At 40.8% G+C, this 22936-nt stretch overlaps 1 protein-coding gene and 1 long non-coding RNA gene across 5 annotated transcripts in view; one reads left to right on the top strand and one right to left on the bottom strand.

Moving 5' to 3' along the window:
* Positions 1 to 21013, top strand: part of LOC144334556 (uncharacterized) — a 151448-nt gene extending 130435 nt beyond the window's left edge. The window contains exon 7 of the long non-coding RNA XR_013404519.1: positions 19791 to 21013. This is a non-coding gene — a long non-coding RNA (uncharacterized LOC144334556). The remainder of the gene's footprint in view (positions 1 to 19790) is intronic.
* BDNF (brain derived neurotrophic factor) overlaps positions 18130 to 22936 on the bottom strand; it is a 68343-nt gene continuing 63536 nt past the window's right edge. For all 4 annotated transcript variants that reach the window (XM_015114599.3, XM_015114600.3, XM_015114598.3 and 1 more), the window contains exon 2: positions 18130 to 19210. In XM_015114599.3, the coding sequence (XP_014970085.1) occupies positions 18446 to 19210 (765 nt within the window). In that variant the 3' untranslated portion in view covers positions 18130 to 18445. The remainder of the gene's footprint in view (positions 19211 to 22936) is intronic.

Here is a 22936-nt window from a genome sequence, read left to right as displayed (position 1 = left end):
ATGTTTGTGTTGGGATGTTTTTCAACAGTCTGGGGACCTCTTAACAATGGAGTGAAAGGATTTGAAAAATCTCTAAAAGCCTGTATAAATGCAAAAGTATTTTAAATTTACAGGAGGTGCTATTACTACTAATACTGTGCAGATTTGTGAGTAGTTATGGAAATAACCCTATGAGCAAAAATGCTTTTATTTCGGTTTTGTTCTTTGCATTGTACAAATACAGCCTATAAAAATCAAATTTCTACATTTCTGCATCCTGTGTGCTTTAAGACATATCTTGAGATATCAAAAGAAGAAAAAAACATACAACAACATGGAATCACTAAAGGTTGGAGCTTAAAGATTATTATGTTCAGCCCTGCCATTGTACAGACGAGGAGACTAAGTCTAAGGGACACCAAATGACTTGCCTAAGGTCACACGGCAAAATAGTAATCTTTTTTCTGTCATGATTCGTTCTCTGAAATATGTGAGTGTGTTTAGTATTGTTGACATTTCCTTAGAAAAACAATTTTTAAAATGAAATCTTTTCTTTCCAGGGCTAGAGCAATGTATCTTAGGCTCACTCACTTAAGGAGGTTATAGAAATGAGCCCAAGGAGGGAAACCAGAAGAGCCCCCCAGGCTCACCAGTTGTTTGTTGGCTCCCTACAAACATGTCATTCAAGTGGCTAATCTTACAACAGCACAAATGCATCTAACCAGGTGAATTTCTTCGAGTCACTTCAAGTAATTATTTCTTGAGCATCTACTTCATACCAATGGTGTGCTAGGTTCTATAAGAAAATAAATGTGAATTACTCACAGATAAAAATAAATAACAATCAGGATGCATACGGTGGCTCATGCCTGTAATTCCAACACTTTGAGAGGCTGAGCAGGGTGGATCACTGGAGGTCAGGAGTTCGACACCAGCTTGGCCAACATGGTGAAACCCTATTACTACTGAAAATGCAAAAATTAAGTGGGCATGATGGCGCACACCTGCAATCCCAGCTACTCAGGAGACTGAGGCATGAGAAACGCTTGAATCCGGGAGGTGGAGATTGCAGTGAGCCAAGATCGTACCATTGCACTCCAGTCTGGGCAACAGAGTGACTCCATCTCAATAAATGAATGAATAAATAAATAAATAACAATCAGAGAATAGAATCAATATAGCACAGTGGACAAGACCATGGATTATGGAACCAGACTGCCTACTTACTAACAGAATGATTAGTTTTGAGCAAGACCCTTAAGCTCTTTGGGAGTCAGGTTCTTCATGTATAAAGTGTGGCTTACTTAATATTAATAGTTTCTGTGAAGTTGTGAATTTTATAACTATCAAGCTCCTTACCAAAGCTAACTAATTTGCTAATCACTGATTTTGCAAAGCATGTTATGGAGATGTGGCTGGACAGGTTTGCCATCAGAGTCGATATACCGTTGTATTAAAAACAAGATTTAAAAAAGCTGCCAAGTTCTTTGGTGAGTGGTTGGTTAGTCTGAAATCTTTGCAAGACGCTGATGCTCAAGCTGTTGACATACTCATTGCCTACTTCAACAACTGTCAGAGAAACATAATATGGGGTAAACAGGTGCTTTTAAAAAATCGTTCATAGACTTCTGTAAAATGCAAGATAAATTGAAGTTATTTTAACAGTGAAAAAAAAAAAAAAAACAACAAATGTCAGGTGCTTTCAGGGTCCGACATATAATAAGTGCTATAGTAACAGTTATTTTACATTTGTTATCTCCCTGGGTTTCATTCTAAGCCTATGAAGTAGGTACCATCCACATTTTATAGAGGAGTAAACTGAAGTTAAGAGGTCAAGTAGCCTGCTTAGGTCACCCTGCAACCAGCAACAGAGCCAAGAGTCAAGCCCAGGTCTGTCCGACAGCCAGGCCTGGCCCCGTAAACACTGTTCCGTGTGCTGTCCTCAGACACAAGCCTTGCTCTTCAGAAGGTCATATTCTAGAAGCCTTATTGCAGGACGGAAAACACTAAGTGCCACTAGAGACACAGAAATAATGTGGATGGGGATTTCACAACAGGGCCTGTGGGAAATTGTTTCCAGCTTAGAAAATCAGAGGAAGTTTTAAGGAAGAAGTGGAATTTGAGTCTTGAATGATTTATTTGTGCAGAAGCAGGAGTGAGAAAGGACAAACAAAAAACCAGGGATGAGAGGGGTGAGGCATAGTTTGGAAACAGGCAGTAGCTGGTTCAATAAAAGTGGACCCTGGAGTATGTACAGGAGAGCAGGGAAAGGTGAGGCCTGCAACCCTCCCTAGATGAAGTCAGATCACAAGGGGCTTCAAGTACCAAGCCAAAGAGTGTGCATCTAAAATTGAAGGTCTTTAAATAGCTTTTTAAAAGACTAAATGGAAAAAAAAAAAAAAAGACCAAATGGGAAAAGGAAAAAATAAGACCTAAGACTTTGGGACATGGTGATTATTTGTCAGTAAGAATTGACGGAATATGGTCTTATTAACCTAGTTAGTTCTCTTCAGAAAAAGCCACGTAGGTTTACAGAAAAAAAAAGTTAATTTTGCAAACAACATACTTGTTCATTTGAAGAGTTGAAGCATTCTTTCTGAAATGTAATATAATTTTAATATTTAAGTTAAAATGCAATTATAGATATTTTTCATCAGTTAGATAAAAGAGATCTAGAATTTAAATTTTACTTATGAATTATTTCCCTCCCTCCCCCCTCCCTTCCTTCCGTCCACTTGCATTTGTGTTTGGTTCACTTCTCTCTCTTACACAATAGGTATTTTCTAGTTTCTTAATCCCAATTTCTCCTTCATGTTTTGAGTGCTGTTTTATGTTTCAATTTCATATTTATTGTAACATGAACCCTCAGCCACTAGGACATCCAACATCCCTAGAATGGCAGAGTTGAAAGGAACAGTAGAGATGATCTGTTCTAACATTCATCTTACAGCTGAGACAATGAAGGCTCAGAGAAAGAACATGACTTTTTCAAAAACACAGAGTGAGTTCAAGGCAGAAATGGGACTTGCACTTGTTTTCTGGCTCCTATCTACTGCTCATTTCAGTGCACCATCTGAGCACATATGTAAGCAGGGCTCTGGGCCTTTACTTTCTTGAGAATGGTTTAGGGAGTCTCAATAGACTTCTCATGTACTGCTGCAGGACTTAGAATCTATGAAGTATTTAGAGCTGGAGGGAACCTTAAGGTCCTGAAATTCAGCATCCTCCTGGCTGTGGTCTAAATGGTCCCTGCAAAATTCATGTGTTGAAAAGAATCCCCGGTGCAACAGTGTTGGGAGGTGGGCCTTTTTGGGACATGTTTAGGTAAACCGACTAATGTCACTGTGAAAGGGCTTAATGGAAGGAGTTTGGCCCGTTCTCACTCTCCCATCCCTTCTTCTATGTGAGAACATAGTGTCCTCCCATCTGAAAAATGTAGCATCAAGGTGCCATCTTGTAAACAGAGAGCAGCCCTCACAAGACAGCTGAACCTGCTGATGCCATGATCTTGGACCTTCCAGCCTCCAGAACAGTCAGAAATAAATTTCCATTCTTTGTAAATTACCCAGTCTCGAAACTTCTTTTGCAGAGGAGAAGACCAAAGCTGAAAGAAGTGAGGGGTGACCTGCTTAGCTTATGTGGCTGGAGACGTACACAGCAAGGTCAGGGATTCCAATCTGCTGACTTGAGGCCCATGCTTTCACTCTGTACATGCTCATCCTTATTTTCAAAGTCTCCAGTTCAAAAATTCATCCCTTTACAGTCACATATACTGAAAGGAATTCTGCTTCACAATGCCTGGAGGAGCTTCAAGTGGAATGTGTCCAAACCAGGAGGAAACAATTCCCTTGGTTTTCCTCTGACTGTCAGTGCAGGTTGGTGTGTGGTGAAGGTGGGGGTGTGGAAAGCTGGCTAATTCCGCTTTACAAGTTCTTTATTTTCTCATACCCAGGAAGTACCACAGCCACTGAATTCTTGGTGAAACCAGAACCTAAAACAGTAAAAGTGGAGTTGGGAACCTGGGGAAGCAATACTCAACCAAGCCAAAACTAAGATTGCATATTTACATAGCATGGCTGTAGCCATTTTGTTCTTCACACTCTCAAAGTGAACACACAGCACAAGGCTCAGTGGCCAGACTATGTGGTGGGGGTGGGATGTGGCAGGTGTGCATGCATGTGAAAGAACAGTGTAAACTCTAAAACATCTACAACAGGGAAAAGCAAAAAAGAAATCCATAGCTCTCCCTCTGATGGTCTTGGTCTCTCTCCTCTGTCATGTATTAGACCCAGAGAATAATATTAGTCCAAATCTCCAGCAACTGTTCATCATTTTTAACCTTTTCTGCCTGGTAAAATCACCTGGGAGCTTTGAAAATAATGTTGATGCCTGAGCTTCACCCCCAGAGATTCTGATTTACCTGATGTGGGATGGGGTGTACAGATCACGATTTTTTAAAATCTCCCCGGATGCCTAATGTGCAACTACTGTGCAGAATTACTCAATTAGACTATCAAGTAGCTTTCCCTGACTGCTGGGATCCATTCCTTGGCTGCTGCAAACAATGTTGTAGCCATTTAGGGCTAAATACACTTACAATGTGGTCTTACACTGCATTCATTCAATTTAATAGACACTTGTTTAGTGCTTTCTGGTACATGGCTAGGTGAACTGCAGTGGGTACGCAGGCGAATGAGTGTCCTCTGCTCTAGAAGAGTTTATACAAGTAACTGTGGCTTAGTAAGGGAGCAATTATTTTTCCCAAGAAAATGCTAAAGGCTTCATGCAATTGAACCTTGAAGATTCTAAACATATAGAAACATTTTTTATACTCATAGAAAATTCATTTGTAGAGAGTAACCTGCCTAATCGAAAATTTGCTTTGATAAGTCTACCATGGTATACAAACAAGCCGTGGACTAGTGCCTGGGTCTGAAAAGTGAAAGCTTCTGTGCATAATAGAGAGTGAGAGTAGGTGATCAGCACGAAATGCTATGTAGGGAAATGGTCAAAAGGACACTTAATGACTTTTAGAGATGGGGTCTCAATCTGTCACCCAAGCTGGAGAGTAATGGCATGATCATAGCTCACTGCAGCCTCAAACTTGTGGGCTCAAGTGACCCTCTCACTTCAGCCTCCTGAGTACTGGGATTACAGGCACGTGCCACCACACCCAGCTAATTAAAAAAAATTTTTTTTTGTAGAGACGGGGTCTCGCTGTATTGCCCAGGCTGGTCTCAAGCAATCATTTTGCTTCAGCCTGCCAAAGTGTTGAGATTACAGGCCTGAGCCACCATGCCCAGCCATAAGGCCATTTTTAATAAGAACTGTTAAAAATAAAATGTCAATTATGGAATGTAAACTTCATTTTCACATTTATTAAGAAGTCTTCCATAAAATACACATTGCTCATTATTTAGTGAGAGTGAATTGTGTATGAAAAATTCAAAGAAGTGCTAAATCCCACCTTGAGATGGCAGAAGAAAACCAGAGGGTGCACATGGGACAACTGCCTGATGTGTGGGTTTGCTAGATTTTTACAATTAAAATTGCAGGACACCCAGTGAAATTTGAATTTAAATGAATACAAATCATTTTTTACTATAAATATGTTCCATGGAGTATTTGCACGTACTTATATTAAACAATTATTCATTTGGTTTGATGTTTTTTCTGGCAGCCTTATTATGGGTTATGGTTAGGTAGGGATTTTATAATCAGAGAGGGAGACAGGAAATGGACAAAGGTGCAGAGGAGGTAGAATGCGAGGTACATTTAGGAAATAGGGAGAAGTAGGGTTGGAGCGCACTCTCAAGTGTGTTGGAAGTTGTCTGGACATTAAAGTAGGAAAATAAAGCTACGTCCTATAAGGCCATAATGTCAATATCACCAATTGGTACTCTGTCAGCAATGGAGAGCTGTGTGACATGTTAAAGGGGGGAAATCATATGCTCTATTCATCCATTCATCTATCCATCCATCCATCCATCCATCCACCCACATTAATGTATCTGTATCAATATGGCACACTTGAAAAGCATATATCCTTTGAATTTATATTCTAGTTCTGCCATATGCTCACTGAGTGATCTTCTGCAAATTACTCCCTCTCTCAGCCTCAGTTCCCTGAAAAATGGGCATAATTAGATGTACATCTTACATCTCTCATCAGGTTTATCACAGTGACATACAATTACCAAGCAGACAAGGCCACCTTGAATGCCTTTTTGAGGACTCGTTTGAGGGTTCCAGTACTGTGTGTGCCAACTTAGACCATTATTTCCCAAAAACATTCCTCTCAGTCTATTTCATTTCCTTGCAGTGCACTGGCCTTTACACCTGCATAGTCAACAGTGAGTAAAGACTGCATTTCTGTCTCTCCTGCCACATTGGTACGTTTGTGTATAGGTGGGTGTTGCTATTTGTGTAATGTATTACGAAGTGTTTTCACATTCATTATTTTCATTGAACCTTCAGAGAGATCATTCTGCTATCATGGGAGGATAGATTGGAAGTGGGTGGGGGTAGAGAGATTAGAGGTAGAGAGATGGTTGGAAGGCTGCTGGGATAGCCTGGGCAAGATGCAATGAAGACCTGAACCAGAGTAGTGGAAAGGTGAGCTGAAAGTGAAAGGAATGGATGAAAACAAATGGCACAGAAATAAAAAACAAAGGGTAGTTCTGACACCTGCATTTTGGTCTCCTTGACATTGCTTCCATTTCCTCTAGGGACATGTCCTGGATAAGGGTGAAACCGGATGCTCCTTGGCAGTTTCAGATGTCACACCCCTAACTTTCCATTGGATAAAAGAAGGCCCAAAATAACCTCTGGTCCCATAGGCTAGTGATTACTGGTACTCAGATTCCTGTCCTGAAAACACAGGGAAGAAGCCAGACATTTGCCCACTTACCCTCTCACCAGCTGACCCGGGGCATTAGCACCCTGGTGCCTGCTGACGCAGAACATCTGCCAAATTCGATTAGCCCCGTGGCCTGGCTAAGCTGGGCATGTCCTGCATTGCTTCTAAAACAAGCCCTCCAGGAAGGGGCAGTGAGACTCGGAGATGTTTTTTCCTACTGTCAAGCAAGACTCACTGCTTGCAAGTTTGAGGTAGGGATGGGAAGGAGATAAAATTATTAGAAGATGCAGAAGATAAAGCCAAACACTAATCTAACAGTCACTTCTGAAAACAGAGAAAACACTCCAGTCAACAGGGATTGTTTTTTTTTTTCTCATTGCTTCAACTTAGTAAAGCCTTTTGAGTCCATCAGAATGAGCTAAGCAGTGTGAAATGTGTGGAAACACGTTGTTGGCTCATAGCAGGTTGCTTGGAGGTGGGACAGGTGATGACCTGCCTGTGAGAAGACCATAGAGCTCTCTTTGCTTCAGCACTGGGTCAGTTGATCCTCATCTGTAGATGAGAGATCCTCATCTGTAGACTCAGCCCTCCTGTAGCCATTAGTGCCTCTCCTGTTTCTAATCACAGGGAATCTTAATAAATTTAAGGAGCCTCGTTCAGGAGCTCAGTGTTAGATTGAGCTTTCTGGTGGGTCCATTCTGACTCTGAATGTTGATTTTACTATCTATAATCATTTTTCTTGTTTCTATAGCTAGGGTCCTACTAAATTTCCTATAGAACTAGGGTCCTGTCTGGTTAATTCCCAGTCATTAGAATCCCACACCCAAATTTGGAACCAGGTTAGGGCTCTGAGTCCCTTGGGTAGAAATCTCTGATACCTCTGACTCCTGTTTACCTGGAGGAAGAAGAATCTGGGGCAGCACTTCTACCCTGGCTGGTCAATAAAACCACTGGAAAGATCTTTAAGAAATACAGATTCCAGGGCCCCACTCCCAGAGATTCTGATTTAACTCATCTGGGTATAGACATATTTTTAAAATTCCCTATGTGATTCAAATGTACAGGTCAAGATTGAGAGCCACCAGCCTGGTGGTTAAAATTTGAGGCCTTGGGATTATATAGATGTGGCTTCAAACCTGACTATATCATCTATTAACTGTGTGACCTTGGGCAAGTTATTTAGGCTACTGTGTTGTCAGTTCTCTTGTCTCTCAAATTACATCTATCTCATGATTGATGAGTATTTTAGATAGCATGCAAAGCATTTAGCATGGCATCTGGTACAAAATAGGGATGTAATAGTATTGCCTATTGCCAAATACTTGTCCTTGTGTTCAACCAATTCCTAGAGTAATCTTACCCTTTACTTGGATTCTTTGCATATGGACCATCTGTCTGAAGCCCATGGATAGAAGTCTTTATACTCATTATAGAACATTCTTCACCCTTTCGCATCTAACTTCTGCTCAACCCGAGGGGCACATCCAGTCCTCAGCACCTTGACTTTACTACCTTATCTACCCCATCACCAATGGGATCTGTTCTTAAGAAACTGGGGAAGCCAAGATAGCAAACTGAGTTCATCTTTTGGTTCAATTCAATTCAACTGGCAGTGGAGCATGACCTTGAGATGACTTCTGAGGCTGAGGTGCAGCAAGGACTTACAAGTGATATCTGCTATACATGGAGGAATGGGGGAGAGAAGGCTGGCGCTGGTGGCCAGGGCTATTGCAGACCCAGCAGGCCTGAGTCATTGTCCTTTCTCTTCTCCACCAATCTCAAACACAAAATAACTGTAAAGTATTGACCTAGAGAGGATTGGGCATTCCTGAGTTTTGCAAGTGGTTCCACAACACTCTGCCTATCTTCCCAATCCCAGCAATTCACAGGAAGCTCTTCAGATTGGCCATGAGGTTAAAGGGGTGACAACTGCCCCATATCCAAGTATTGGAAACAGCTGGCATGAAGCTCTAGAAACCCTACGATCAGGTTTTTCAGCACAGAGCAGGGTTGTATCCACTTTTGGAAAGGCCCCCGTGCAATGAGAGACTGTTTGCATGTTAACCCTTAAAAGCGCAATCCAGTACTCTTTTGAAAGCTAAAAATTCTAAGCACCACTAGTGGTCTCTCTCTCTGATGGAAGCCAAATCCCTTGGACATGTAACTAGCTATTCCACTCCCCTCCCCCGAACCACCGCCTATTTTTTTTTTTTCCTTCTGTACTCAATGCCCTTTACACTTTTAAATTTTGCAGTGGTTTAAGAGTGGCTCCAGATCCAGGCTGCCCTGTTACTCACAAGTGTTGCAGCCTTTGCCAACTTAATTGGATTATCTCTGCCTTAGTTTTTTCATCTCTAAAATGGGAGTACTAAAACTACCACCTAGTTTATGGATTGTTGTGCAGTGAGAAAATCTGCATAAGATGCATTGAACACTGCCTGCTTATAGTAAGTACTAGTCACTATAATTGTGCAATGGGTTAAATGTATGTCAAGGACATGGGGCAGAGGTTAAGGCAGGATTTTCCTGATGTGCCATGTCTGTTTTTAGAAATGTGACTGTAGCCCCTTGTTTCTTTCAGACTACATGAGTTCATCTATTGCATCCTGGCTTCAGTCATTGCCATTCAGCTGGGATAGACACTTAGGGATAACGGGCTTCATTTGGAATGTACAGTCTAGAAAATCACCCTTTGTTGTAGTATATCTCTTCCATTTGCCTGAGTGTATGTAGTGGCCACAGCTTAACTGCCAAGCAATATTATTGCTAGTGGGGTAAACAAGAGTTATCTCTCTGAGTCTTCCAGAAAAGACAAAGTGACCCTGGATGCTAATGGCACAGATGAGATGCGATCTCTTCCAGGATTCTGAATATAAGAAAAAAGTCTCTGAAGTGTGTACTAGATGAGCCCAGCTTATTACCAGTCAGCAGAGTGACTACCAAGAGTTCGTAAACACTTTCTGAGGCTTTCTCATGGGTCCATAACTTTCCTAAGTGCTTTATATGTATTACCTAATTTAATTATCACAAAATCCCATGAGGTAAGTGGGAATATTTTTACCTGTCCTTTGCAGGTGAGGAAACGGAAGCACAGATAAGTTAAGTGACTTGCCTACAGTCACACAGCTCTTGTAGCAGAGTTGGGATTCAGACTCCACTCTTTATTATGTGCCCCCTGAGAGGTGAGACGTTGGATCCCAGAGGAAGCAGAGCTCTGAGGTCATCAGGAAGGGAAGCAGGGCATGAAGTGGGAGCAGAGGTGGATTGAACAAAAACATAGATTTCTCAGAGATTCAGGCAAAAAGGACTCAAGGCCAGGAGTAAACCAAAGTTGGATTGCTGAAATAAGGAGTTTCAAACCCTGGCATGCCAGTGAGGTTTGTCTCCTAAACTAGCCAAAGCTCCACTCAGAATGACCTCTTTACCATTCTGAAATATCTGCTGTTCCTCTGAGGAAATCTGCTGCTGAATGTGGTGTTGCTGTGATTTGTTATAAGACACGTTCTCAAGGCCATCCTCTCAAGAGAAGGAATTATCCAGAGTGCTCGGGGGTGGTGGTGAAGCAGGCTGGGAGCTGTATATCCTTGGTGAATTTATAAAGCCCCAAAGAACAGAGATGCAAACCCATTTCATTCAGAGAACTCTGTAATAAACAGTGACTCTACAGGATGCTAATTCAGCAGTTTCATTCAGAGTTTCCTGACTCTGCAACTTGGCAAAACACAAGGAATCTCTCCTTGCCAGGCACCATGTCATACAGTTGAATGAGTTACATAAAACAAAGGTAAATGCATTGCCTGGCTTTGAAAGTAAGGTTAGAGACCGGTAGAAAGTTTGCATCTTGAAGAATATTTGGGCACCTTCCCCAAGGTATTTTCTGCCTGCTTGTCAGACAGTTGGTAATAATTTTATAGTTGCATATGAAGTAGAAACATTCCTTGGGTCACATCCTCCCCAACCACCACAGTAACTCGAGGTGCCTCCTGCTTTTAATCTTGTGGCAAGTGCCAAGAAATAAGGACACCAACTATGGAGGGAGGCAGGCGATGCCCAATGAATTATCTCAGAATGCATCCCAGCCTTCAAGTGCTTCAGAAACCTCTTTAATCTCTTTTAATGGCAAATAATAAAGTAGGAAGAATGAAATTGTAGTTTTTTTTTTTTTTTTTTTTGAGACGGAGTCTCACGCTGTTGCCCAGGCTGGAGTGCAGTGGCGCGATCTCGGCTCACTGCAAGCTCCGCCTCCCGGGTTCCCGCCATTCTCCTGCCTCAGCCTCCTGAGTAGCTGGGACTACAGGCGCCCGCCACCGCGCCCGGCTAATTTTTTGTATTTTTAGTAGAGACGGGGTTTCACTGTGGTCTCGATCTCCTGACCTTGTGATCCGCCCGCCTCGGCCTCCCAAAGTGCTGGGATTACAGGCTTGAGCCACCGCGCCCGGCCAAAATTGTAGTCTTAAAACTGAAATTTACCTCCAAGACCATCCTCTTGGGAGATCCCCCAAGTTCAGCCTCTTCCTCTGACAGATGAGGGCATGGAGGCTCAGATACTGGAAAGGGTTGGCCAACCTAGTGATTGAACTACCAACATACCTGGCTCTCCAAGGTAGGCTTGTTAGAATTCAGGCTTCCGTATTGCCTAATGGATTGGACACCCTCCTGTCCATCCCAGAAATAGAAAAATCTTTTAATGCAATTTGCAGTGTAAAATGTGCAGGAGTGTGCACACACACATACGCATACACACAGAGATGGGAATAGCTATGTTGAGGTCCTCATTTCCAGAAGCCAGTTCCTACAATATGGAAAAGCTTTGCCACAAAGTCTGGGGAAGCCCTTTGAATTTATAGTCCGGTCATTCTGGAGGTGTGAACCTAGATTTCCTCAGCTGGATGTTAATATCTGATTAATTCAGGATGCTGATTTAATTTGTGACCTATAAAACGCTATTTCACAGAGAATGGGCTGTGTTGGCATGTGCAGAGCCCAGCTCCCCAGATGGAATAATCTTTTCCTTATTAATTTGCTGCATGTTGCTTCTCATTTCTCACAGTCATTCCAAATGTGTTACAAACGACTACATGCTCTGGGTCCCGAATCCACTACTGCTGTTGCTTTGAAAGGAAAGAAAAAAAAATTGTTGAATATGAATGGCACTGGGCTTTCCTGGCTCATATTTGCATGCTCACTTTCAAACCATCAGTGCACTCTTCTCTTACAACACTAAGCATTGCTCCACCTGCGAGCACCCATCACTTTTGCGTTGTTTAGGAAATGCAAACATAGATGGTTTGATGTTTTCAGGGCCAAGAAAAGAGTTAGTGACATGATTGGGATCAGATCTCAAAGTTCCAAATTCTTGGGATGTGCCATCTTCCTATTATCTAGAACATGTGAAAGGCTGTTTAATCCCCTTAGTCGAATGATCCTCAAATTTGAGTGGGCACAGAATCACCTAGACGGGTTGTTAAAACTCAGATTGTTGTCCTCTACCCCCAGAGCTTCTTATTTAGTAAGTCTGGGATGGGAACTGAGAATTTGCATTTGTAACAAGTTCCCAGAGATGCAGATGCTGGTTGCAGTCCACACTTTGAGATCATTGCATGAGTCTAACTGGAGGAGAGTGTGGGTACTGTTATCTCCAAGTAAACACTGCTTGGTATCTGTTGGAGAAGGTCTCTGCTGGGTAAGGTTTCTGTTTTATGTCTTTTTCCTCTTTCCTTCCTGATATGCACCAAATCCCAGTTTAGCAACTATTTTTTAAATGTTAGGGCTCAATGGAGAATGCAGCTTGACTAAATAAATTTAAATGTGTACTGCAGTACTTGATATGGATTTTTTCAAATTGTGAGCACTTAAGCCAGACGAAAATATTTCCCCTGGGTTCAGACGTTCTATGCAGACCAGCCCCTGGTTTCTAAGGAACCATTTGAAATAGAATACAGTACCAAAGTGCAGAGCTGCAGAATCATCTTTATGTCCTTTCTAAATGTAGAACATACACCTCAAGCTCAGGATTTCAACTAACACTTTTTGGTCATTTACAGACTTGAGACAAGTCCTGTCATTAACTACAACATTGTGTGTGAGGCTTTTTTCAGGACAGATAGGCTTATTTTTCTAAAGGAAAGGACTTTTGTTTTGCCAGATATAAAATAGCAGTTCACACTTAAATGCAAAGGTCTTGTTTATTGTTTGTGTGGTGAGGTTTAATTGGAAGGCCTGCTTTTTACAATTCCATGGTACTGACGTTACCAAGCACACAGGATTGTTCTTAGAAAAGCAAATGCCAGGCTAAAGAGCTCCTAATCTGGTGCTCTGTGCCTTGTAAATAATTAGGGGGTGGGGGTGAGGTAAAGGCCTATAGAAATCCTACAGAGTGCCACAGAAATGGGTCTTCTCAATGATGATAATGTGTAAGGTCACAGTATTTTTTCTGTTAATATTTAAACATAGTCTTCAAGTAATTTACTGCAAATAATCACTAAAAAGGACTTTGCCTTTTATTCCCTACAAATAATTCAAATGGTGGCCAGAATTGAGAGAATGGATGATCATACTCACAAGGCTGGGGATAGACATGCAGGCAGGGTGTTTATTAGAAGGAATGTCCACAAACATGGGCTGGTTTGGAGTGGCTTCACCCACTCTAGTTGCTAAGTTTAGCTATTAGGTGGAGAGTTCACCAACCACCAGTTAGTTCAATGTAACCAACAAAAGTCAGATTCCCAACCATTACCCCCGATTGTCCCCAAACCAAGCAGCCAACCGACCTTTAAAACCACAGTTTAAAAACACACAGCTAAAAGGATGGCCTGTGTTCCATCAAACACTAATTTTGCTGGTCAACATTTTGAGGTTGGATCAAATCTGTGAATGGCTTTTTGCAAGCTAAACACTTCATCTTCCTAAATTTATGTACACTTATATTGTTTTTTATCCCAATTAACAGTCTTTACTTAACAATGGTTTGTCAAAATATGCAGCCATTTCCACTTTAACTTATAGACCAGGCTTGATGTTAGAACATGAGGGAGACATGTATGTTTTACAATAAGCTTAAACCTTAACACTACTGGGGGTGCTGGCTGAACTGAGGCAATGCCTGAAGCCATTTATTGCAGTTCAAAAAGTGTTTGACATTTTATCCAGATCTAGAAGCCACTTAAATGAATGAGGAACAATTTAACACTGACCCATTCTAAGATTTAGTCCAGGTTCTCATTCAGAACTGTCTTATTATTCATAGAATTAGTCTAGCTCATAAAAAGATTTCATAGACACAGCTAATCACCACAGAGGCTTATCAGTATGGTGAAAAACAACAGATCAAAGCAATGATCTGAGTTATTTCCAGGCATCTTAATAATTAAACAAGTTTAACTGCTTACTCAATGAATGCAGTACACATTGGTTACTCCTATTAACTCCAAGTTGGATAATTTAGTAGATGTCTCTATTTTGGTTTTTTCTCCAACCTCATCTTCTAATGAAAACTTTCAGTCATGTTTACCAAACTCGTTTAACTTCAAGTAATTTGGATGTCATGTTTAATTTTTACTTTTTTTACTCAACCATTTAAAAAATATTTTGATCCTCTGACTATGAAAATTGGTCAAGCCTGAAGTTTATCAAAGTTCTAATTCCATGGCTAGGCTGTCATGACTGGCAGTCAAGGGCTTCTCTTAGAGTTTAGAGTACTTTTCAAGTTCACTGGACAGATTAGGATAGAGTAATTCATCTCTTTCGATCTGTTTTTCCGTATACACAACACAAGTCAATGTTTGTTATGACTTTCCTGATCCTTATTTATAAGACAATACAAGAGGAAACCATGTGTGTATGTTTAGAAATAGAAATGATACATTGCACAGATATAGTTCACCACGTTATGGGATGGGTTGTCAGTGTTCAAATGGGGAGGCTGAAGAGTAAGAACAGATGCTTTTTTTCCTTAATGGCCCTTTCTCTGATTTAAAATCCTTCCATTTATTTCCCTAAGATTTAGTGATAACTTTAAACACTTTAACTAAATTACCCAGCGGCTTGGCAGCCATCACGGAGGCAAATCCTTTTAGAAATCCTAGCAATCTGTTAGATTGTGGGTACTATGATATAAAATCTGTGTGCTCCACGTACAAAAATTAAATCAGTGCTATGGATACAAATACATACTGCAAATGGCACCATTGCTAAACTGTGAGTATGTGACCTGTCTCCAAATATTGAATTTCTTTTTCTTTTTCCAGTACTTGACTTTCTAAATTTGGGCCAATTTGTTCTCATTATCCCTAAGTAAACCTACTTTGATTTTTTTTTTTAACAGTTATTTTATAATCAGATAGAGCCAGCCAGCCAGCCGTGATTCGTGGATCCTGATGTTGCTAGGATACATGGTTTGGTATCTGATGAAAGTATATCACTTCAAAGGGGTAAAACTTTCAAGTGTCCGAGAAAATGACACTCCCATCTTACAACATGGAAGACAGATCCAATCCTACAACTTCTCAAAAGCTCACAGACTGCAGGATTGGCCTCCCAGGCTTTCAAATAAGTATCCTCTCTGCAGGGCTGTTTAATTGCTAAAACTAGTCAGATTAGTCTTAAAGCAAGGAACACACGTATTTATAATAAAACACGTTTTCATGTTTGTTTTACAGTAAAGAGAAAAAAACCCAGAACCCCCAGATTTTATGTACTTTGAAAATATATTTAAAAACATTAAAAATTCTATATTTAAAACATATATTATATGTTAATTAGTACACTTAAATAGAACTTGTATTTACAATAGGCTTCTGATGCGGTTAAGTTTTAATGCCAATTTTTTTCAATAACATAATTATATAAATATACTAAAATACAATAAATACTGTTTTTGTTTTACATGGTGAATAATATCTTTACCATAGAGAGAACAAGGCCACAGACATTTACTTACATTTTCAATGGGAATCACCATAAAAAAGCAACAGGCCTGCTGCCATGCATGAAACACTTCTGCCACAAAGAGACCACAGCAAGACTTTAAAAAACAAAACAGAACAAGAACGAACACAACAGAGAGAGATTTTAACAAAATAAATCTTAGGTCAACATAAACCATCAAGCATGTGACTGTGATGTATCTTATTGGGTAAAAGAGCCACTGACCACACAATTGCTGGATGTGTCTCCTATGAAACCACTTAACAGATCTGGCCCTTGCAATCCTTTAAGATTGTGATGGGGGTTTGTTTTAAATTCGTCCCTCGAAAGGAAGATGCATAAAGTTAACATACAGCAGATATTCCAAGAATTCCTTACATATTAAAAATAATTACAAAAATAATATTTTCAAATAACACAAAACAAACCTATACTATGTAAAGTCTTCCTTCTCAAAGAGGTATTCAGATGGTACTGTGAAAGACAGACTAGCTCTAAAAGAAAGATCGAACAAATTGTAATTCTTTGCTGATGGTATCTTCATTCCTGGGTTATGGTGAGCATCCTCTTTTGCTTATCCCTCACCCTACTAAGATGCAGCAATTGCTTGGGGCTTTCTGATACTTAAGGACGCTGGTCCAAGTGGTGATCACTAACATTTTCAGGTGTGAAATGGGCTGAATGGGCTTAGAGCACTAGTTTTCAGTGGGGATCCATTTTTCCAAGAACCACTATTTCAGCCTCCCAACTTGACTTCTAACCCAAAATGGCAGAGGTGAGGCAGGGACCCTCTCCATGAACAGACAGGATGGGAAGAAGGTTGCTGTGGCCTTCACTGGGGAGCAAAATTTTGTCAGCTCTGTCCTGGCCTCTTCCACTGAGCAAGGCACCTTCAAGTCTTGGTGTTCTGAATGTCCAGACACCTTCCCGAAGTCTTGTCTCTGGACAAGATTTCCTATGGGTCCCCTTGATCATTCGGCCTGAGTTTGGGGTTTCTTTTCCTGTTCCCTTTCCCCTTACCAAAAGTTCTCAAAAGATAAACCCTGGTTTCCTCAAGTCTAGTTTCAAAGCATTAAGTGTTCAGGTAGCAAACATCTTCTATCTCATTGCATCAATCTCATGATCACAAATGCCACATTTGGCTCCCAACCTGCTCCAGGCTAATCCAATTTTATGCAAAATTATCCAGAGGTGGGATGGAGGGCATAAGTCGGCTTGAGTGTGGTCCTCCAGTCGAGAACCTCTTGAGCACAGTTAGATAATGTAGGCACTTAAAGCACGAGGTCCAAGCAGCTTGACACATGTCATTCCAGAGCCACCTCTAAAGGGTCCTTCAGAGGCCTTCCTTTTGGAATGTCTCAAATACCATGCCCCACCTCCACCTAGACCTTGGGATGGCCACTCAGAAATTCCTCCCGCACTGCTGGTAAATGCTATGCCAGCTCCACATAGCCTCCATTTGGCTGTTCAGTCTCATGTCACTGGCAATGTGGATTCCTGTTCTGATCTAGGTGTTCCTGGGTTGATACAGGGCTCTACCTTTTGCTTGCAAGACATTGTTAAGCCTTACCATGAGTTTTTTTTTAAGCTTTACCATGATTTACGCAAATGTTTACTCCTTGTAAAAAATAATCTTCATTTTGGGGTTATTTTTTGTTGTTTTCTGTTCTAAAAAAAAGTCACTGTTCTCCATGCTTATACTATGAGTGTGTCATGATGTGACACGATGTGTCCACTTGTTCACAGCAGTGGTAACATATTTCAGAGCGCGCAACTGATTTTTCTTCCTCAAAACAAAACAAAGAGGAGACCAGAGGGGGAGGGGGGGAAAGAATGTGTTCTGAGCAAACTTAAGTCCTTCCGTCAAAAGCAGCTTACTCTGACCAATGCCCAAAGAATGAGCGGGGCCTGGGAGGTGCATCATGGGATGTGGAGTGTGAGCATTTTTTGTTCAGTTGCCTTAATTTTTATTCACTTTCCAGTCATCTGATTGATATTGCAGACATCTTCACAACATACAAATGTATCTTTTATCAACCAGAATACATATTGAAGGAATTCTTTCCCCATCTCTACTCCCTGTGGGAACTAAAAAACAAAACAAACAAACAAAAAAGAAAACACAAAACAAACAAAAATATACCCCTCCCATCCCCCATCCCCTAAGCCAGTAAAGCAATGACAACAGCACCTTGACATTGTTTTAATTCCAACGCTATCAGAAGTTAAAAGCAGTAAAACAGATATAGTACTAACAAGAACGAAGATACTTACTGTCTAAAATGTAAACGGAATGTTTTGGTTCAAATTTTTGTTGTGTGTGTGTGTGTGTGTCTGTTTTCTGAAAGAGGACAGTTTATTATCAATTCACAATTAAAGCAGCATGCAATTTATTATTTTTTTTTTAAACTTTTTATGTTTTCAATTCTTGGCAACGGCAACAAACCACAACATTATCAAGGAATGTAATGCAGACTTTTTAAAGTTGTGCGCAAATGACTGTTTCCCTTCTGGTCATGGACATGTCCAATAAATAGATTGTAGAACCACTGTACTGTATAAACTTCATTTATACATGCAGTTCATAAAATTATTTTTTTCTTAACTGAATAATTTACCCTGTTATGTATATATACAAATAGATAATTTTTGTCTCAATATAATCTATACAACATAAATCCACTATCTTCCCCTTTTAATGGTCAATGTACATACACAAGAAGTGTCTATCCTTATGAATCGCCAGCCAATTCTCTTTTTGCTATCCATGGTAAGGGCCCGCACATACGACTGGGTAGTTCGGCACTGGGAGTTCCAATGCCTTTTGTCTATGCCCCTGCAGCCTTCTTTTGTGTAACCCATGGGATTGCACTTGGTCTCGTAGAAGTATTGCTTCAGTTGGCCTTTCGATACAGGGACCTTTTCAAGGACTGTGACCGTCCCGCCCGACATGTCCACTGCAGTCTTTTTGTCTGCCGCCGTTACCCACTCGCTAATACTGTCACACACGCTCAGCTCCCCTCGGCGGGCAGGGTCAGAGTGGCGCCGGACCCTCATGGACATGTTTGCAGCATCCAGGTAATTTTTGTATTCCTCCAGCAGAAAGAGAAGAGGAGGCTCCAAAGGCACTTGACTACTGAGCATCACCCTGGACGTGTACAAGTCTGCGTCCTTATTGTTTTCTTCATTGGGCCGAACTTTCTGGTCCTCATCCAACAGCTCTTCTATCACGTGTTCAAAAGTGTCAGCCAATGATGTCAGGCCTCTTGAACCTGCCTTGGGCCCATTCACGCTCTCCAGAGTCCCATGGGTCCGCACACCTGGGTAGGCCAAGCCACCTTGTCCTCGGATGTTTGCTTCTTTCATGGGGGCAGCCTTCATGCAACCAAAGTATGAAATAACCATAGTAAGGAAAAGGATGGTCATCACTCTTCTCACCTGGTGGAACTGTAGGGAGAAAGCAGAAACAAGACAAAAAACTGGTTAGGGCTTTCTTTCACTGGGATGCCATGTGGCCCATCTGATTGCAATTCCAGGCCATTCTGCAGGGTCAAGGTTTTTTTATGTCTTGGTGATAAACTCCAGCTGCACCAGACACAAATCAATGTCAGTAGCGTGCTGTATGTGGTTTAATATAAACCAGAGACGTGCAGTGTTTCCCCAAGATCTAGCATATAAATCTGAGATTAGATAGCTTCTAAGCAAGTGCAAAAATTGTGGCTTCAGGTTCTCCTTCCTCCCACTTTAGCAGCTTTGTAAGTTTAATTTTTAATGATCTCTGTTCATGCTGTCACAAGAAACACAAAATCAGAAATGTTACTAAGCAACAACTGCAAGTGTAATAGTAATTTTTTTCAAGTTAGCAACATGGTCCTTTGCAGGAATGTGTGACAGGAACAGCAGCGGCCTGAGGGGTCTGATGGGCCTTTCTAGCTCTGTGATGTCTAGGCATGAATAGCACAATAAAACAGCAGTTGGGGAACTATAAGGAGCCTTTAAATTGACTTTTCTTTTTCTCTTCCCACAGAGATACTCTATTATAGCAAAGAAGAAAGATAATTTCATTGAGCCATCCTGTTTTACAGATAAGGAAACCAAAGGCCATAGAAGACTTGCCTCATGTCATGAAGAAAGTTTATGTTAGAACTAAGGGCTCCCAATTCCACTGTTCTTTATTCTACACCTGGGTGGTCACAACTGAAAATGTTTTGCTTATTTCTAAACAGAAATCATTTTTGACATGTTCATTTTAATGATGTGTCTATGCCTGGGGCTGATATCATGAAAACAATGTGTCTGGTAAGGAGAAAACTGAAAAAGTCAGCATTAAAAAGGCATTTAAGTCAATTTCAAATGCTTCCCATATGCATACTCCACTTTATCTCCTCCAATTCTCTAAAACCCTTCACTCCTTGGCTTTTTCTGGCTAATACACACATCTAGCTAAGAAAGCTCAACTTTTCTTTTTACTGGAGAAGTGGTCCTGTGTGTGTGTGTGTGTGTGTGCGCACGCGCTCTGAGTTTATCCTACTTTGTGGTATTTTACACATTTTGGACTAGGCAGCTAGTGCTTCTTTTTCTGCTTTTGAAGTTTCCTGGGAAGTCCCTTAAAAGCATACCACAAAATTAATCTCTTCCTGTTTGCCAGAGGGTTGCTCTACTCTAAATTTGGCTCTACCTCTACAAGCATGCTCTAGGAAGCCAATTAAAATGGATGAACAAGCAAAATGAAAACATACCTATGAACCAACCCAAGGTTACCGTCAGGTGGTGAAGGACTTCAGAATCACTTACCTGAAGTATTGTGTCTCTCAGCAGCAAAGAGTAGCATTCCCAGCCCTGACACTAATTTTATTCCTACTTCTCAGTTCTGAGGCATGGACTTACAAAAAGACACATCATGCAATGACCGTCATGCTGTCCAAATAAGTAGGAAAAGGAACTGTTTCTGCCCATGAAGTTTTACTGAATTCAAAGGCAACCTACCTCCAGTCAATAGGTCAGAATGCAGAAATGGCTGAAAACTCTGGTATTGAAAAGCAAATATTCTCCACTTTTGTAAGAAATAACATTTTCAACCACTAAGAGACTTTATTACCATCCCTAAACACACAAAAAAATTTATTTTAGATTTACTCTCACTTTGCACGAATAGCAAACATGCTTAGAACTGCTTAGATTGCACAGTGTTCTCAGATTAGGAAGGGCAAATTCGTTTGAATAAAATACAGATGTCTGTTCTGCTAATAACTAAATCTTTGTGAATGTTCTGAGTCCTGTACCATCAAAGAAATAGATCCTCCATGGGGGTTTCTATTTCTGGTAGATGGTACTTACACCACTGAATGAAAAAAGCTTTCTCCTAATATTCCCAGTCCAAATAAAAACAACCCAAGGGGCACCTCTTATTTAGGTCAACAAAAGGTTGCAAATTTGGAATACTTTAGCCATCTATGTCACACTGGTAGAGACTTTCTGTGATTAGCTATTTTTTAATACCATATTTAATCAAATCTAAGATACCATAATTGTGAAACACAACATTTTATATACCACTAAGAAAGCAAAAATGCAGCCTGGGTGACAAGAGTGAAACTCCATCTCAAAAAAAAAAAAAAAAAAAAGAATTAATGAACTATAGTTTAATACACATTTACTAAGTGCCCACACTAACTACTTAAAAATGGTCCAAAGTACTGAGGCATCTTAAGCTGTTGGAATATTGTTTTGTTATCACCACTACAGTAATGAGTCTTTGAATGATACCATTTTCTATACTTGGCTTCTAGTTTATTCTGCCTTTCACTGATCGTATCTTTTTATTAATAACTTTTTTATGAGAAAAATAAGTAATGCTTTCTATGTTGTTTTCTCAGTTCCACAAGCAAATATTTCAGAGGGAAAATTGGCATCTGAGTAAATATTACTTGGCTTTCATTCTGAAGCCCAAACATGGGCATTCCTCAAGCTGAGCATCTGCATAGAATTAGGAATTAATAAAATGGTGACAAAGTCCAACCCCACATTGCAAGCCCTGCTCTCTGAGTGGCACTTCTGCAATTCTGTCTACTCACTTGCAGGCCTTGAAGTCAAATGGGTGCGACACCAAACTCAATACTTTTTGTCAGAACAGTGGTATCTCCTACCTTTTCTGTTTCTAACAATGGTTTCCTGATATTTTGGGCAACCCAGGCATAGGATAGAAATCCTGGAATCAAGTTTGACAATATATTTCCTGTATAGCCTTCCAATCTAGTCAGTAAAGATGTCCTGTTAATTTTTCCTTTAAAATATTTCTCCTGGCCATCCCTTTTTATCCATCCCACTGCCACCATCTTGGCTCAGCCCTCACCACCTCATTTTGTGACCACAACATCTCCATGCTGTATCAGACACTCTTTCTGCTCCATTCAACTCTGATGACCACTTCCTGGCTAACCACTCTCATATTATTATTCTCTTACACAAAAACTGGCAATGGCTTTTTTGTTCTATCTGCTCAAATCTAATGTCTTCTCTCTGATATTCAACACTCTCCAAAATCTGCCTTCACCCTTCTTAGCTAACTTTCTCAAACTACTCAATGCTTCATCACTTCCAGTCTGATCAGGACAGAGCCCTTAGAGTGCCATACACATTACTGCCTCCTGACTTATTCCATTCTTCTGACAAACTCTTCTCTCTCCCCCTCGCTCGCTGCCTAAATCTTGCTTATCCTTCATAATCCAGTTCAAACATCAAATCATGCATGCCCCTTTTTCTAATTACTCCAGCATACACTGCCTGCCTTCCCTAAAATTCCACATCTTGCATAGTACTTGATTCCCTTCTCACTTGCTTTTTGTTTGTTTGTTTTGTTTTTTGTTTTTTCCCGAGACAGAGTCTTGCTCTGTTGCCCAGGCTGGAGTGCAATGGTGTGATCTCGGCTCACTGCATTCTCCGCCTCCTGGGTTCAAGCAATTCCCCTGCCTCAATCTCCCAGCTAGCTGGGATTACAGGCACCCACCAAAATGCCTGGCTAATTTTTGTGTTTTTAGTAGAGATGGGGTTTCACCATGTTGGCCAGGCTGGCCTGCTCACTTGTTAATTGTTAACCATATTTTCTCATTCTGGTCAGTCTTCAGCTGGAAGGTAAGTTCTTTGAGGGAATGGATCATGTCTGAGCCCCCAAAA

Source organism: Macaca mulatta, chromosome 14 (assembly GCF_049350105.2).
Source record: "Macaca mulatta isolate MMU2019108-1 chromosome 14, T2T-MMU8v2.0, whole genome shotgun sequence".
In the NCBI taxonomy this organism is placed as follows: Eukaryota; Metazoa; Chordata; class Mammalia; order Primates; family Cercopithecidae; genus Macaca; species Macaca mulatta.
The sequence above is the reverse complement of the archived record's forward strand: the minus strand, read 5'-3'. Positions and strand labels throughout refer to the sequence as shown.